The 16,424-nt window shown below is 44.3% G+C and overlaps 1 protein-coding gene across 10 annotated transcripts in view; it reads right to left on the bottom strand.

Moving 5' to 3' along the window:
• Positions 1–308: 308 nt before the first annotated feature.
• Positions 309–16,424, bottom strand: part of TRIM67 (tripartite motif containing 67) — a 34,688-nt gene continuing 18,572 nt past the window's right edge. For 3 of the 10 annotated variants that reach the window (XM_054195539.1, XM_054195540.1, XM_054195542.1), the window contains 5 exons: positions 12,643–12,788; positions 9,513–9,651; positions 8,156–8,459; positions 2,090–2,252; positions 309–572 (listed from right to left, as the gene is read on the bottom strand). In XM_054195539.1, the coding sequence (XP_054051514.1) occupies positions 507–572; positions 2,090–2,252; positions 8,156–8,459; positions 9,513–9,651; positions 12,643–12,788 (818 nt within the window). In that variant the 3' untranslated portion in view covers positions 309–506. Of the gene's footprint in view, positions 573–2,089; positions 2,253–8,155; positions 8,460–8,502; positions 8,523–9,508; positions 9,652–12,642; positions 12,801–16,424 lie in introns of all 10 variants that reach the window. The other 7 variants (XM_054195545.1, XM_054195546.1, XM_054195547.1 and 4 more) reach the window with 5 other exon arrangements.

The following is a 16,424-nucleotide window of genomic DNA, read 5'->3' as shown; positions in this document are numbered from 1 at the left end:
AGCACACAGCCTCCGCTTCAGCTGTCGAAACATATGCTCTCTTGATTTAAGGACTTCAGGTGGCAAGGGAATCCAATTCACCTACTGGTAAGTTACTCCAACAGCCGTTGTCCCTCAGTCTTAGTCTTACCCATTTTTTCCAGCATCCCTAATATCTTTTAAGCACAAATCTAGCCATGAGAGAGAAAATACACTCATTTAACCTTTTGCTTTATAAATGTGTTTGTGTGTGTGTGTGCATATGTGAGTACATATGTATTTAATGCCGTGTGGATATGTTCAGGTGCCCATCTGCAATCGAGTGCCAGTTCCATGGGTGTGCTTGCTATGGCTGTTAAATTAAAAATGGAGTGGGCTAGCTGGAACCAGCAGATTATTCGGTGAGCAACATGCTGTACAATGTTTTAAGTCAGGGAAGAGAATGCTTTTTCGCTGACTTACTGAAAAGTGCCAAATCACACTGAGAAAGCTTACAGAATCCAGCACAGCATCGAGCAGGGGCTTCATCAGTTGTTGGGCAACTTGGGCTGTTTTACACATTGTGGCACCTCCAGTCCCGTGTGCAAGGTCACCTGCACAAAGAAGAAATAACATGTAGATTCAAAACTGGGACATCCTCAGCAGAAAGCATTTGTGAAGACGAAGAGCAAGTAAACGACAGGGGAAGGGCTGTGGGACTATCAGGTCCAGGTTTCAGTCATCACGTACATTAATGGAGATTACATTCAGCCCCTGAAATAAACAAGTCTCCTTCCCTCCTGAACACCTTGGGATCTAGAAGCCAGGTGTCCATATCTCTTCCCAAATACAGCCACCACTTGTAGGTCTCCAGCAGCGCTGCTTGCTAGACACAAGGTGGATGGTGTCTTTGAGTGAGGGCCCCTGAGTACTTCAGGACAGGCATCATGCAGTGGAGCCCACGTACTAAATGTAAGAAAATCCTTTTATCTTTGCTGTCCTGGCAAGAGACAGCACAGGACATTTCAGTGGTGTTTGTATAACCTGACATCTCTACGAGGTCAAGGTTCCCACACAGACGTACCAGAGCACCATTCAACAGCAAACCCAAGCTTAGTCTCAGAGTTTCCCCCTGCCCCCTTGTTGGCCACGCTCTGTCTTAACTCAGTTGTAGTAAGAAATGTAAGCCAGGTCCTTAAAGGGTGCAGGCACCTAAAACGGAAGGTAGGTTGTGAGTAAAAATCTGTGTTGAATATAGCGGTGAGGTGCCCAGAGAAGTGCCCGTGTCTTCCGTGTTGGTGCATCAAACGCAATGAAGCTATGAAACCTTCTTGGAAGATTTGGATGCCACCAGTAACAAATACTAAACGTTCATGTACTAATAAAGCCATACAAGGTTTCTGGTTTCAGTCTGGGTGTTTCAAATGGTGAATGTTCCACCCTGGCTGCATTGGTCCTGCCTGACCTAAGCTGACCTCCTTCAGTCCTCAGGCTTATGCATGTTTCCATAGGTTCTCCCTTACACTATGTCCTGTTTCTAGCCATATGCAGTAGTCCTGAAGTAAAAATGCTTTATATTTAAAGAGGGTTCCTCCAAGAGGAGATCCTCTTGAGAACAGAGAGCAATCTCCAAAATTCAGAAACAGCAGGAATGATGTTCTGACTGGGTCTTCTCTGTTGCACTAATTCTCTGACCTACGTTGTCTTTGCTCTCTTCGCCACTGTGCTCCTCACATTTCTGCCTCTTGCCAATATTAATAATCTCCAAACATAAGATCTAAGAGGAATTAGGATACTCGAGCTTTTTAGTCAAACTGGCAGAGGAAGCTGCTTACCAGCGCTGCTTTCCAAGTGGAGCGTTGCAGCAAAATAAGTGTAGGAATTAGTGTGTGGAGGTACTTGTACTTATTTTCACAGCATTACTCCTCACATCTGTGAGGCAAGGCAGAAGGTCAAATGAAGTTTTCAAAAAAATAGTGTTAGTAGCCTAGGTGTCAATCTGAGAAGGAAAGAGCCCTTATCCATACTGCCTACCTACAGATAACGTTACCAGCCCCAGCAGCAATGGCCGGTAACGTACATTCTCCTCTAGATGAGAAGGGTAAGTGGGACTGAACTGCAGAAGACTTACCTGGACGTTTCGATTGAGGCTCAATGCAGGCATGAAGACACCCTCGACGTTTTCAAACGCTGGAGGCCCTTGCTGCTGCCCGTTTATGTAAAAGGTCAGGTTGTGCTTGTTCAGATCCAGGAGAACACCAACGGTGGCACCTTTAGAAACTCCTCCTTCAGTCCTAAGGTACAAAGGGACTACACTGTTGGTGAAGGCAAGAGCACTACACTGCTGCTGCTCCCTCTGGCACAAAGCAGTCTTACTGAGCAAAGGGAGAGTGGAGCAGCACGGTGAAATGATTATCCCCGTGGCATCTGGCAATGACGGATCCACACCTTTATCTGAAGCCTATGTACCACATTCATGGGAGCTCAATGCGGGGGATCCTAAAGAGAAATGAGGTTCCTCCAACTGCAATCTAAGAGTTGAAAATGGGGTCCAGGGCTAACAGGTCCCCTCGGCTGATGAGGGATGGGGAGGTGAGCAGGTCAGGTCAGTACTGAGCGTGTGGGACAGGAGTCCTGGAAACACGGCTCCTCGGAGCATCCCTGCTATAGTGGAGTGATGCACAGCAGGGAATGAAAAAGCAGAAAGCTGGTTTCCTAGGTGTTCATTTCTAACCATTAGGCCTGCTAACAGCTCAAGACTCAGACTACCAGTTCGAGTAGTCACCTTGGCATCCCCTAAGGGGACCCAGCTTTCCAGAGATCAGAGAGCCAGCAGAGGTAAAACAGGTACTGGTTTTGGGGAGGAAGGGAAGGTGGGATTGGTTAGGGATAAGCGTAGCTCCCTGAGCAACAAGGTGCTCAGCTCTAGGACTGGGAGCTTTTTCAAGTGTGCAGACATGGTTATCAATACCAGTGATAATTGGTTGTGTCAGGAGCAGCTGCTGAGAGCTACCACGGTTATCAGAGCTTGCCAGGACAGAGTCAGCCAGCCATTACACGCTTGAGCGATTTGACATTAATGCACTTTGATTTGAGGGTTAGTCAAACCCAGTACTGCTTTAAAGAGCACTGAGCAAAAAAATCTACTAGATATGCAGATTGGCCACAGGCGCTGCTACTCTGCTAAGATCATGGGGGCTCTGCGATGGATTTCCAGCCTGACACAATTTGTTCAGGGTAAATCAGATTTCAAATAATTTGCAGTAGGAAAGGAAGCAGCTGTCTTTTGTCCCACGCACTCCCCTCAGGCACATAACATTCACAAGATTAATGCAATTTTAACATAAAATTTATCACAATAGGTAGGCAAAACATCAGAAAAAAAGCGGGGGGTGGGAGGATCAAAATACGATTAGGAAGAACATAGTGCAGGGTAAGAAATTTTCATTTTGTCCACTAGATGTCATAAACTGGTTTCCTTTGGACTAAATGTGGCACATGGCATTTCCTCTGAAGGTAAAGAGAGTTTTATCTGTGGCTTAATAGTATAGAATACTATTCTGACTTCTTCATTTAAAGCTCTTCAAACAATAACAGTATAGCTGAGAATCATGAACTGACCTCTCAGATGTGTTAGATTTCAAACTAAGAGTTTCATACAGTTCTCGGGTTCTTTCTATTTGCCTTCTGCTCCTATAGGCATTAATAGGCTTCTCTTTGAGGTCTTGCCCAAAACCATAAAGTAATTTATTTTCTAAGAAAAGTTAAGATGCTTACCTAGCCGCACTATCTCAGAAACTAGACTGTTTTTATTAAAAGCACTCAATCATAAAACTCATGATGTGATTGTAGGAAGCAACAGTACTATGATCTAGAGGTATTTACAAATAGATTACATTATTTGTTTTCTCTGTTTAGGAACAGCTTTAATTGTAGGGCACCATGGTTTATATCCTGCAGTGTTTTAAAATAGATTTTATGATGTCCTTTGAAATGACATTGATTCTCTTAGGAAAACAGAAACAGCAACTTTGCCTTTTTGAGATTATTCTGCTCTTTCCTATATGATAAGCTAATTTGCTTCTTGTGGGCTAATTAGCTGTGTGCTGCACAGTGACATTGAGTGACTCCTCTGCAGCCCCTGGGGACAGCCCAGCCGAAGCGGAGACGGATGCTGCTTGCAGAGCCCAGCGGAGGCGAGTGCAGGACCCAGCTGTGGCCTCTCCAGAGCAGAGGGATGGGGACCCTCTCCCTTCCTCGCTGCCCCACATCTTGCGAGACTTCAGCAGGTAAATTGCCCCATTCCTTGGCTACCACCTCCCCACAGTGGGCAACCAGCTCTGGCAGGATGAAGCCAGGGCAAAGGCAAGCAGCGGACAATTTAGCGTGCTGCTGCCAGGGAGGTTGGGCTTCTTCTGAGTCTGAGCACCTGCTCTTCCCAAGCATCCCATGATTTCCTTGGGAACCGTACTTTGAGGAATCCAGTGCTTTTTGGGCTACTGTCATGGTCACTTCCTTTAGGAGGAGAGGTGGGAGAGTCAAAGTTTCATGAGCAAACTTATGCAAGGTATTTCCTCACTCTTCTGTACATCATTTAGACAGTATTACAGGATAATTTTTCTAATAAAAGCTTTAGTTGCAATAAAAAAAGCCAGATAGCTCAAGAGACTCAAACTGATTTTCCTTTCTCCTGCTACGCTTCTGCAGCAGCTTGTAAAAGAGCTGTTGCTTTACTGTAATGCGTTTCCTAAACTACTTAATGACAGTTATACCAAAGGCCTGTAATAATCTGCAGGCCACGTAAAAGGAAAATACAACTGTTTTTTACAATACTTTTTCAGTGTATACTTAGCATTCACTAAATGATAATCCATTTTTGAAGATATGCACCACTCTCTCACTATTTCAAGTAAATCCCAGTCTTCACACCTCTTTTCTCACAGTCCTGAACATTTTAATTTTCTGGGTGCACTCATAATTCCCGAGTGTGGAATTGCTGTGCAGAGGCCCGGAAGATCAGAGTACAGATAGGAGAATTTGGCTACCATGAAAAATGCCATTGCTTGTGGCAGCGGAGGCTGTTATTCTAAGATGCTTTCAGCAGCAGCTTGGACGATGTGCAGAATAGGACTGCATGGATTGGCTTGAGGAATTAAGAAGAGCAGCAAGTTTCACTATTATTGAAAAATAAAGCTTGACAATTTATGACCACTTTGATAAACTGAACAATTAGTTTAACTCTCTTAACAGTATTTAAATCATGGGGTTTACAGTAAGTTAACAACTTTACCATGTCTATTGTCAAGGACAGTATTTTACAGACAATTATAACATTTTTGTGCGATGAAAACCTGGTCTTGAGATCTCTGGGGTTAGTGAAGAGACTCTCCTGATTGCAGGGGGCTTTAAGTCTACACTGCAAATTCTCTAGATTTTGACTTCCCGCTATCTTTCAGTACAAAATATTTCAGTGCGATTTCTGTCTCTTTCTTTACATAACCATGTGGATGCTAGAGTATCGCCTATAGCACCAGGTACTCCTCCTCTTGGAAACTTTGCCAAGGAACAGATCTATTGCAATGAATGCCTCTTAGCAATGAGCGTGTAACATCTCTCCTGTGAACTGATTATTTCCAGGAACAATGAGCTGAAAGGTATCTCCCAAAGCTACATCCCTACCCTAAAGTGTCTTCTTGACCAATGTTTGTTCAACCTATTGTCAAAGGTCCCCTCTGTTTTTGATAGTATGAGAGTCTTCTCTTCATGCCTCTTATTCCAGCATTACAGAAGTCATGCTAGTTTTTAAGGACGTAGACAGGTCCAATTTTGCATGTTGCAAGTGAAAAGAACAGGGAAGTACTCTAAACCTGACAGGTCCCATGAACAGGTCTTTCAAGCTTCACCTCAGCTTATCCCTGAAGTTAGTAATTTATTTATTACCCTAATTTCTTCTCATGAAGATTAGGAAGGAATGAAATGATTACTAATACATAGCCTCCATCACAATAACATCTGAGAGGCTAAAAGCTGTCAACAAATTTCCTTTGGACTGAGACACTGTGCTATCATGCCCATGTCTCCAGTGGGGAAAAACAGCTAGGCAGCAATAACTGTTTCCACAAGACTATTACAGCTAATGAGTTAAAAAACTGACCTACTTGACTCTCATGGTTAAAAATATAATGCCTAGACCTAATTTCATTGAAGCGCATGTGATTTCATAAGACTACATGCCCTTCACGAGCATACTTTACTCGAACGGCTGTTCCACGGGTCTATCTGTGCCTTGGATGTGCCTGCAAAGCCTTTGTGCTTTATCTAGTAAAAACTGGGAAACTATCATCAACAGAAAGCACTTTGTTCTCCTATTGAAGAAGGATGATTGGAAATCCGATGTGTTTTCCATTGTGCTTCCCAGAAAGAAAGGTTTTGCTTCGCTCGTCTGTTGCTTGCCGGGAGGAGCATGCCGAGGACCCAATCCATAAAATAGGTTTCTGGGACAGTAGCACACGGAATGGGTTGCCAGCTTTTTTCCAGAAAACATAAGCTGTTTCACACAGCATTAACATTAATACAGCTTAACATTACTTCCGCCCTAAATCGAATCGAGCTATTAAAGGAACAGATAACTTTTTGATATATTTATTATACTGATGTTATTTTACTCTACATTGACTTAGGACATCATTAAAGGCCTTGGGAGCCAATGAAAACGTTCCAATTGACTTCAGACAGCTTTGGATCCGGCTACAAGGTTCTTCCACCTGTCTGTAATGAACTGCAAAATCAAACCATGCTTCAAACAAAAAATCCCAGCAATTGCACTATACTTACTTAAAATACAAGTATGCTTTAGAGTATAAATAACTGTTCAACTGGAGACATTACAACCAACTTTCAGATACAATGAATGTTGGCATGAAATTATCTCTTTAAGGAGATAATATTAGCATTTGAACATTTTAAAAATCACTGCAAGCCTTTCTTTTAATCATTTGGTATAACAGAAACAACAGCTGAGCTAGTGAGTGGGGAAGACCTGCTGGAACAGTCAGAAAACTAAATGGAAATCGATTCCCGCCCTGCCACAGACGTGCTGTGTATCCTTGGTCAGTCACTTTATTTGTACATCATTCCCCCACTGTGAGTTAGAGTATGAATACAAATATACCATTTTCCAAAATAAGCAAGGGACTTAGGATCCTGAATCACACTCTTCAGCTGAGATATTCTCAAAGGTCTCAGTTCCCATAGCACTCAGCTGACCTTCAGCTAGGGCCTGAGCCTCTCATGGGACACGGAGAGAGAGCAGTGCAGTTCTGCTCTGGTGGTACCCCAGGGACCTTCAAGCAAAGCTGACCTTGCATAGCTCCCCTGAATCATGTCGAGGAAAACACAGCCAGCATTAGGCAGAGGCAGCTATCATGAGGGTTGAAAGCCATGCAGTCGCGTCAACACAACGCTGGCGCTGTGCTGATACACCTTGTCTCTGTGTCGTTCCACCCTGGAGGTAGCTTTAGTTAGAGCACACAGAGCCTCTAAGTGGTGGGAGAAAGAGGGGTTTGGTAAGGATGGCTCAGGGGCATTCCGAAATCCTCCTTTGTGTAAATTGGTTGTACTTGTTGAGACACTGTTCAAAGCTCTTCAGTATAATGGCTCGGTCGGATGGAAGCTGTCACTCAGCCCTCGCTGCCAAACAGCCCCTTGTGTCCAGATCTCGATAGGTGTGACCTACAGCATTACCTTTCATCAGCTTTCAGGACTGGAAATAAACACCTGCATTTTGAACAAGCCACCACCAGCGCTTTGCCTCATTATTGTGCAACCCTGCAGCCAAGACTCCTCCTAAGGAAGAGAATCAACCACCTTTCTCCCTGCCCTCCTCCAGCAATGAGAGAGAAATCCTGCATCCCAGGGCACTGCATTCCTGTCTGCTGATGCCACGGGTGGGCCGTGCAACGACAGGCTTAACTCACAGCAGAGGAGACTTAGGCTAGAAAAAAATGCCAACGGTGAGGATAACAAACACCAATACAGATTGCAAAGGTGCAGTCACTGCCACTGATGATTTTTAAGAAGGAATAAAAGAACTACATCTAGCTGGGAGGTGGGCTAGATGGCTTGCTGAGACCCCTTCCTCTGATGCAAAGCAGAAAAAAATGATCCGTAATGAGAAAAGCATGCAGGAGGCGCTTACCGATTGGTGTGAGAATTGCAATGCATGAACCAGCTGCGGTTGTTGTCAACGTACATGGCCCACGCCTTGTCGTCCTTGCCGAGCATCATGTCCTTGACGACGTTAATCCTGGCAATGCCAAAGGCTGGATCCGGATGGTTGTCATACCGGTCCACATGCAGTTCCCAGTAATGCACGCCCTTGGAGAAGGCTGCTGTGCCAAGAACAACCCGGTCATCGTAGCTGTTGCAGGTGGCAGTCTGGTTGTCGTTCGACAGCACTATGTCTCTGTGAGCTGAGGAGGGGTCGAAGGTGAACCACGCCACTGTGGAAGGGGAAAAGGAAAGGCAGGATTATGGCAGAACGGCCTGCGTTCAAGTGTCGTCTGCTTCACTTCAATTAGGAGAATGAGACTCTGCCTTCCTAAAGACCCACTGCACTTTCAGGTAATAAAGTCAGCCTTTCCTCATTACCGTAGGCAGCTACACAAGACTGCTTTGCGCCGGTACCCTGCTGTTTTTCAGCTCAGAAGTGCCTCATATTATTATCTGTGCTTGTTCCTCTGAACGTAAGCTGCTAAGGGCAGTGACTTTCTGTTCTCACACAGTAACAAGAAAGTCATTGAGGAGACAAAGGCTTCTCCATGACATGGAAACTGCTCACATAGGTGAATTGGTTCGGGATTGCCTTTAATGGAAATGGAGTTCCACTGTGTCCGTGCTGGTTAGGACTGACTTCACTAGTTTATCAAAGGGAAAAAAAAAAGGGGGGGGTGGGGAACCTCATAAAAAGCTCTTAAAGTATAAATATTTTATACTGGCCTATTTTGGCAACGCAGCATAAAAGTGGAAGTGATAATAGCATGCACTTCTTGATTCATTACAATATCATTAATGAAGATGAACTTCTTGTAATGCCCATATGGATGTCAAGTATAATTACAGAGGAACAAGCATGAATTCCCATCTCTGTATTAACAAACCTTGCTGTGAAATTGAAGCAGTAGTGAAGAAAAAGTCAAATTCCAAAGAAATATGGAGAAGTGGAGACAAGAGTGGCACAAAAATATCCCATGTGTTACATAACTTCTTCTGTATGCTAAAGCAAATACGAGTCTTACTTAGACCCCAGACTTCTACAGCCAAATAAAATTGCATGATTTGAAACCTAAAGTGTTACTGATAATGGAAAATTCCCAAAAGTGCCAGGAGGAGAGCTCAGTCCCTGTGCGTGCCCAATTCCGGGTCTCTCTGCTCAGATGATCCAAAATCTCCATGCCAGTAAGTGCCAAAGGTGTTAGTGGGTATAAAGAGATGCAAGTGTCCTGCCACTGAGACCTGCAGCTTTTCACTTAGAAACTGGCAAAAACCCAACTCACCATCCGACGTCTGTAAAATAACTGTCTTGCTGTAAGGACCAACTCCCGATGAGTTGAACGCTTTGACTCTTGCATTATAGGTACTGTTGAAATGAAGGCCATCGATGGTGCAGAGAGTCTCCTTGCCAACATATACTTCCTAAACATTCAAAAAAAAAAAGAGAAAGAGGCACACAGTTTAACTGTTTCTCTGTGCCTTGTGATCACATGTTAAGGCTTCTAAATATAAGCCACAAGTGAACAGCTTCTCATTGCTCCCCAGGATGTAGAAGTTATGCTGTTATAACACGGACAGCCACAGCAGAGGAGACATCAAGGATGGTTAGCAGTGGAGACACTAAGGTGAAGATGAAGCTGGAAGGGTACAGCAATAAAGGGCAAGACAGAAAGATCTTAATTTTTATCCTCTTTTCCTAAACATCTACCCCAAAACACTATTTTGGATAGTAGTCCTAGTGTCTGACCCACCGTGACCATCCTTATATTTATGTAGGACCAAAAACGGGGGGCATGGAAGAATAAAAAAAACAAGTAAGCATTGTTTTATTCTGTTGGAAAGGTTGTCCCATGCCTGTGTTAAAATATAATTTTGAAACCTGCAAACACAGAGACAGAAGAAACTGATCTCCTAAAGATTAGGATCACATGCATCACATGATGAAATGTCAACTAGACAACAGAGACATCATAAAAGTCTGCAAAGATTTATTAAACAGCAAGCACTTGTGTAATGAGAAATATTTCAGGAGGAGGAACATCTAGGCAGACTAATGAAGAGGATCAGTCAGATTACAGAGTCTATGATGAATTGAAAGAAACCTAGAAACCTCATGTCTGATGGAAAACTGAACAAAGCAACAGAAAATGACATGAAAGGAAAAAATCCTGTCTTAGCACCGGATTGAAAGCCATGGTTCCTTTCCACCTCTGATTTCTCTGATTCTGTGAAATCCATAGGTTTATGGTAGCAAGGGGCCTAAAGCGCTTAAGGCAGTGACTAAGCACACCACTCAGGCCCCAGTTCAGTTAAGACTTAAGTATATGCTCAAGAGTAGTCCTGTTCATTAAGGATCCTTGATATGAACCTAAAGTGAATTAAGTATGTGATGAATAAGAAAGGGATTACTGAAGCTTACAGCGGGTCACATGTTTGTCCACTTTGGACAACCGTAGTGGCTGCTACAAATAACAAAATCTCTTGGGTCCTGAGTTAGCTGATGATCTTTCATGGAGAGAAAGAAGAGTTCTAATAGAGTAGCTTAATTTATCTCCATGTTATAACATAGGCTGTCTGTGCAAAAAGTTGTATTTATAGAACAACTCTCACATTTTCTAATCCATTTCATATTTTTACCACTGTTCACTGCTTGTGTTTATTCAGATTGATGCTCTCTGCTATGATGGGAGACAAAAAACATTCCTTTAATCCACCCATTGAATACTGATAAAGTGCAGTCAGTGTCACTGCTTTCAGATATATAATCCGTCATGAAAAGGGTCAGCAAACTCTCATTGAAATAGCATTGCTGAAAAGCCTGCAGTTTATCTTTCAATGGGTAAAATTGAGGGTGTTTCTAACACAGCAAGTAAAGTGTTCCCCTGAGAAGTTGTCATCCTAGATTTTTAAGGACTGAGATGGTTTTGTATCCTTTTCAATCCAAAATCTTGACATGACAGCACTGGCAATTCTAAAACCTTTGCCAGTTACAAACCTCCCCATACAAATGGGCTTGGCTATATACCAGCCTGAAATCTTGTTTATTCACAAGTACTTATTTAGATGTGAATAGCACTTGACAAGGTTTATCCAAGACATTGGAATTCATAACACCTTGTTCCTAACTCTTCATTCATCATGCACTAATAACACTCTTACCTACTAATATGAACTATGGCAGCAGCTGCCAGCAGCTGTCCACAAAGGTACCTTTTCACACTTTCAGTAGTGCAGACCAGCCTCTTCAAACCCATGTGAAATGACACTTGGACTGAGGAACTGATGAGACCTTCCAGAAACGCAGTGCCCTCTTCAAAATGCCCTGCCAATATTGCTGTCTCTTCTAATTAGGGGCATCCAAATCAGGTGCCTTTGCTGGCTGTGGGTGTAGTAGTTTGGCACAGGAGGCAGCTCCTTAGGTGGACCCGTGCCAGTCCATTTGCAGCTTGAGAAACCCTTAGGTTTCCAGTGGGAAGCCAGTTTGCAGCTCCCAAAGAAATGCCATCACGTGTTTTTGGCAAAATTTCCCATTTGTGAAGAGAGCAGCTGTACTCCACAATGGTCTCCAGATGCTTTTGAGGCACTAGCCCTTAGGCAATGCACTGGGGCCAGCCTGGTCCTGGAGCAACAGGAGCATGAAGCCTGCCTGAGGAGGAAAGGCCACAGCTTCCACCAGAATGTGGCTGGCAGGATGCTGATTGAATTAATTCTGTAGTTTGTTTATTTGAAGGGGAAGGGAGCCTAGAAGTACCCTGCACCAGCAGTCAGGAGCAAGCAGTTGTGGCATCACCCTGAAGGTCTGGAAGGACGGCACTCAGGTGCCTGCCTGTACTTACCAACCCCATGGCAGAGTGTCTGCGGAAAGCTTCCATCAGCCCGGTCTACCCACTCCCAGAGAAAAGATTTAGAAATCCTGTATTTTTACGCAGGATGCCATTTTTACTCAGAAAACCAGAAAAAATTGTGTTGTATTTCTGGTGCAAGAAATCTCAGCTCCCAAAACAGGGTGCTACAAACAGATGAGAGCGGGGGCTTCAAAGAAATCTCTGATTTGTGGAATGAACCACTTTCAGCTCCTCTGGGCCTGTATGGGATTTTCTGCTGTGGTACTCTCCAGGGGGACCACACAGTAGATGTAGTAGTGACTTGAAATTCCATCTTCCACCTCAGCAAGGCCCTCTTTGCCAAACCCCCAGCAATAACCTCAATCAAACTTCCTACCCAAGCTGGGGGTCCTTCTAATGAGCAGGATTTGCAGCTGGGGCTTTCTACATCCACATAACGGAAGCAGGGATGTTTTGACAGCCCGTATCTTCCCTACCCCCTCTCCCCACCCTCAGACAGACACAAATCCATATCCTGAGGAAACTCATATACAAAGAAACATAAATAAATGCTGAATGAAATTCTCACTCGGAATTGGCCACCATCTCCATCATCAAGTTCCAAGATATAACCCTCCACCGGGTTGTGGCTCAAAGGTGGCATCCTCCAGGCCAATGTCACACTGTTGTTTCTGGTGCAACACTTCTCCAGCTGCAGTAATGGCACGGGTGGCACTGTAACAGGAACTGGGTACAGATTAGTGTAACTCTGCCCTACCCCATTAGCCTGTGCCGCGGGCAGCGTGGCGACCGGTCACCTCCCTCCCCTCGCAGGGGAGTCAATATTCGTTAGGAAGAGGGTCCGTTCCCTTCCTCGGAACAAAAGGCAGTACGAATGATACAACAAAATGTCAATACCCAGTTAGACAAATCATTTGGCTGAAACATGTAAACAGAAATATATCTGGACACGCGTCTGGTGCCTCATAAGAATTACAATCTGGGGATCTCACGTCTGGTTTCCTTCCCCGCGATCACTGGCTGGAAGAGTTTTTTCTCACACTAGAGGACTTTGCCCGCACTTTTCCCAAAAAGGAGGGAGGGAGCAGCGGTGACGGGAGGTGTCTCGGATCATGAGGCAACACGGGCGACGCACTGCTGCCAGGCAGCCCCGCTCATTAAGGAAGAATTGTGTTATTAACCAGCAGAGCAGCCACTCCTCCCAGCATGGCAGCAAGATAGAGCCTGAACACCAACAGCAGGAGAACGATTCTTCACAATAATTTGTTTGGGTATTTTTTTAAAATCTAATCTAACACCACCCACCTCCAGTTTTTCATCAAAACTACCTTGGATATGTTATCTTTATGGCAGCCAGACTCAAAAAACCCCCAACTTGTTGAAGACAATTGTCCCATTTGCAAATTTTATCTAAATCCCTTGGTCCAGGTAGCCACAGGAACTTCTGCACCACAGGAGACTGCTTATGGTTCTCTCCTCTTGGAAATTACAGATGCAAAGTTATCTGCCAACATGCCTTTTTAGTGACTTGCTCAAAAGACACACCAAGAGACTGTTGACCAGACCAGCATCTTAAAAATAAAAATAAAGAGAGTATTCGTGTCCCTGCCCATGGCAGGGTTGTTGGAACTAGATGATCTTTAAGGTCCCTTCCAACCCAAACCATTCTATGATTCTATAAAAACATTCAGCCATGTCTCTGTGGAAAGAAGGCCTCCAACACACCTTCTCTGCTAAACACAACTAAACTCTCACTCTCACTGTTCACTTTGCATGGAATTATAAAGTGAAAATTCGGTCTTCTGGAGAGATGTGGCATGTGCCTTACGCACCGTTGAAATCGCACAGGTTAAGTGGGATGTAAGCGATGCATAGACCTTGCCTGGTCTTCTGCCCAAGGCTGAATTTCGCCGATCAGGATCATTTCTGCAGAGCTCAACCATGTCGTACAAGGAGCTGAGTGCTCTGAGCATTCATTGACTTAGCTCTTAACGATGTCAGTTTGCTCTTCTTTTATCTACTCTGCTTTGAGCCTCTAGTTTATTTTCCTGCCTCTGTCTGCGTGAGAGCTAAGCCCTTGAGCTGTTCCTTTCGTCCAATTTTACCTCTCTGGATAAAAGAGGGCTGTTCGCATTTTGTGTACCAAGCAGTCTGTGGGAAAGTGGATGCTACTGTGTGACGGGGCTAAGGCTTCACCCCTGGCTTTGGAAGTGACACGAAAGCCAACATCACACTTGTGATAAACAGTGCAGAAGCTACCGTGGCTTTCCGCTGGCACTATCCATCACCACAGTGAACGCGGATGGTTGGTAGCCCAGAATAATGACTGTGGTCTGAGACAAAAGAGCTTTATAAATTAGCTCTTGAAGGTTTTTCTGTGAAAAGAGAAAAAAAAAAGCCTTGTTCCTATTCCTTGATATTTAAGGATGATTCAGAGAATGTCATAAATAAAAACCTGCTTTTTTTTCACATGGAAAGTTCAGACTTTTCTCTAGGAGACACTGTGTCTGAAGAAGTAACACAAATGTGACATTACAAGAGTCCAAAACCTGACAACGAGGAATTCAGAGGTAATGGGATTTTTTAAATGAACCATTTTAAGTCTGGGGGTTGGTTTGTGTTTGTTAGTCTGTGTGTTTCCAGTGATTTATGAGCTTGGGAGAAGATAGGGCTGTATCAGCCATCCACACCTGCCACTTTAGCTAACCAGCTAACCCCCTCCGGAGGCACTCGCTGGGTCCTCCCCACTTCTGAGACTCCCCCTGGCAAAACTGGATGAAAACCTAATTCCTGAAGTTTATAAAGTGCAAAATACACAACAGCCCCTCACCTCTGAATAAACCACTAACCTCCCCAACCCTCTGCAAAAATCTGCCAGGAACACTGAGGGGAGGATTTCAGGGACTGTTCACGTAATGCACAACACTGAAAAAAAAAGAGCACAGTTTTGGAGGGAGGGTAAATGTTTTACAGGTCCCTTTTAATTATGGAAACAGGAATGCTGTCTAGGATTAGAATGTCTTCATATGGTAAAGCGCTGTTGTTCCTACTTCCCAGGGGCGGTGTGAATTTTGGCTCTATGTGTGAGAGTCACATGTAGTATGGGGAAGTGCTGGGCTTCTTTACTGTCTCACTGGACATTTAAGTTTCTGTGAGCAATCCTTATCAGCCTCCTATTCCCTTTAGGCCAGCCTGTGGCCTGAGCTGCACAACCTACAGTAGCTGAAGGAGGGGTAAGACGCTCCCACCAAGCAGCCGTGCAGCTTTGCTGGATGACACTCGCTGCGCCTGCCCGCCTGCCTCCTCCCCTGGGTGTGGATGGGCAGAGATTTGGCTTGATCGCAGATTCCCTGTGAGAGAAGAAAAGGTGAACACTTGTAAAAGTCATAGGAAAGCGCGAAGCAAGTTGAATAATCGGGACACTGAGATATACTTCATAGTGAAGAGCAATGGGACAGGACTAAGAAAAGAAAAATATAGGCTAACCGTCAGAAAAAAAGAAGACTCAGATGTTAAATTACAGTGCTGTCCCACTTCTTGTTCAACTTAAAGTCCTCTAGAGAGTTTTTGAAAGAAAAGAGTAAAAATATAAAGAGAGAAATGATACTGCCCTGGCACAGCAAGACCTATTAATGAGTCTGAATGATGTCCTGCTATTTTAAAAGTGCTTCATGTGGGCCACACTTAGCTAAAAAATGTGATACTGAAGCCTCATGTCAACTCAGCAGTTTCAAAACCGCATTGCTCAATGCATCGTACAGCTGATCTCCTCTCAGGGCAGAGTAGGGCTGCTCTGAGATGTTGTCTGTTATTTGTCCTCTTGACAAGCAAGTTGTGCAGTGATGCCCTCCGCCTTCCCAGATTAGTTTTTAAAGAACTAAATGCAGTGAAAGAACAGGACCCTCAGAAACATGAAAAAATTGACCTTGTCCAAAATCGGGCACTATGGCCCTGTAATAGCCTGAGTCACTGCTGTAGCAAGTGCCCTACAAAGAGTGTTATTGAGAGAGAAGGAACGACCCCAGGCAAAGACCTGGGTCCGTGAGACAGAGCAGACGGAACCAGGGATAAAGCCTATGATGAAACAGTTACTCTTTCATTATCAGGGCTGTGGAGCAGCTCATGGCTGGAGAAGCAGAGATTTGTGGCAGGAGGTGTGTCTGGGGAATCTTCATGGATTGCTTTGCAGAAGAGGGAAGGAGTCACTCATGACAAGGAGAAGGGGCATATGAGTGAGTATTCAGAGGTGGTGCAGAAAAGTAGACGGCAGCCGTATTTTTTCCTATTCTGTACCTAGTCTCTGTTTTACAACAAACCACGATTGTATGACAGTTCCAGCTGATTGAACAA

This window comes from Rissa tridactyla, chromosome 3 (genome assembly GCF_028500815.1).
Source record: "Rissa tridactyla isolate bRisTri1 chromosome 3, bRisTri1.patW.cur.20221130, whole genome shotgun sequence".
Classification (NCBI taxonomy): domain Eukaryota; kingdom Metazoa; phylum Chordata; class Aves; order Charadriiformes; family Laridae; genus Rissa; species Rissa tridactyla.
Note: the sequence above shows the minus strand (reverse complement) of the source record. Positions and strands in the feature narration are given on the sequence as shown.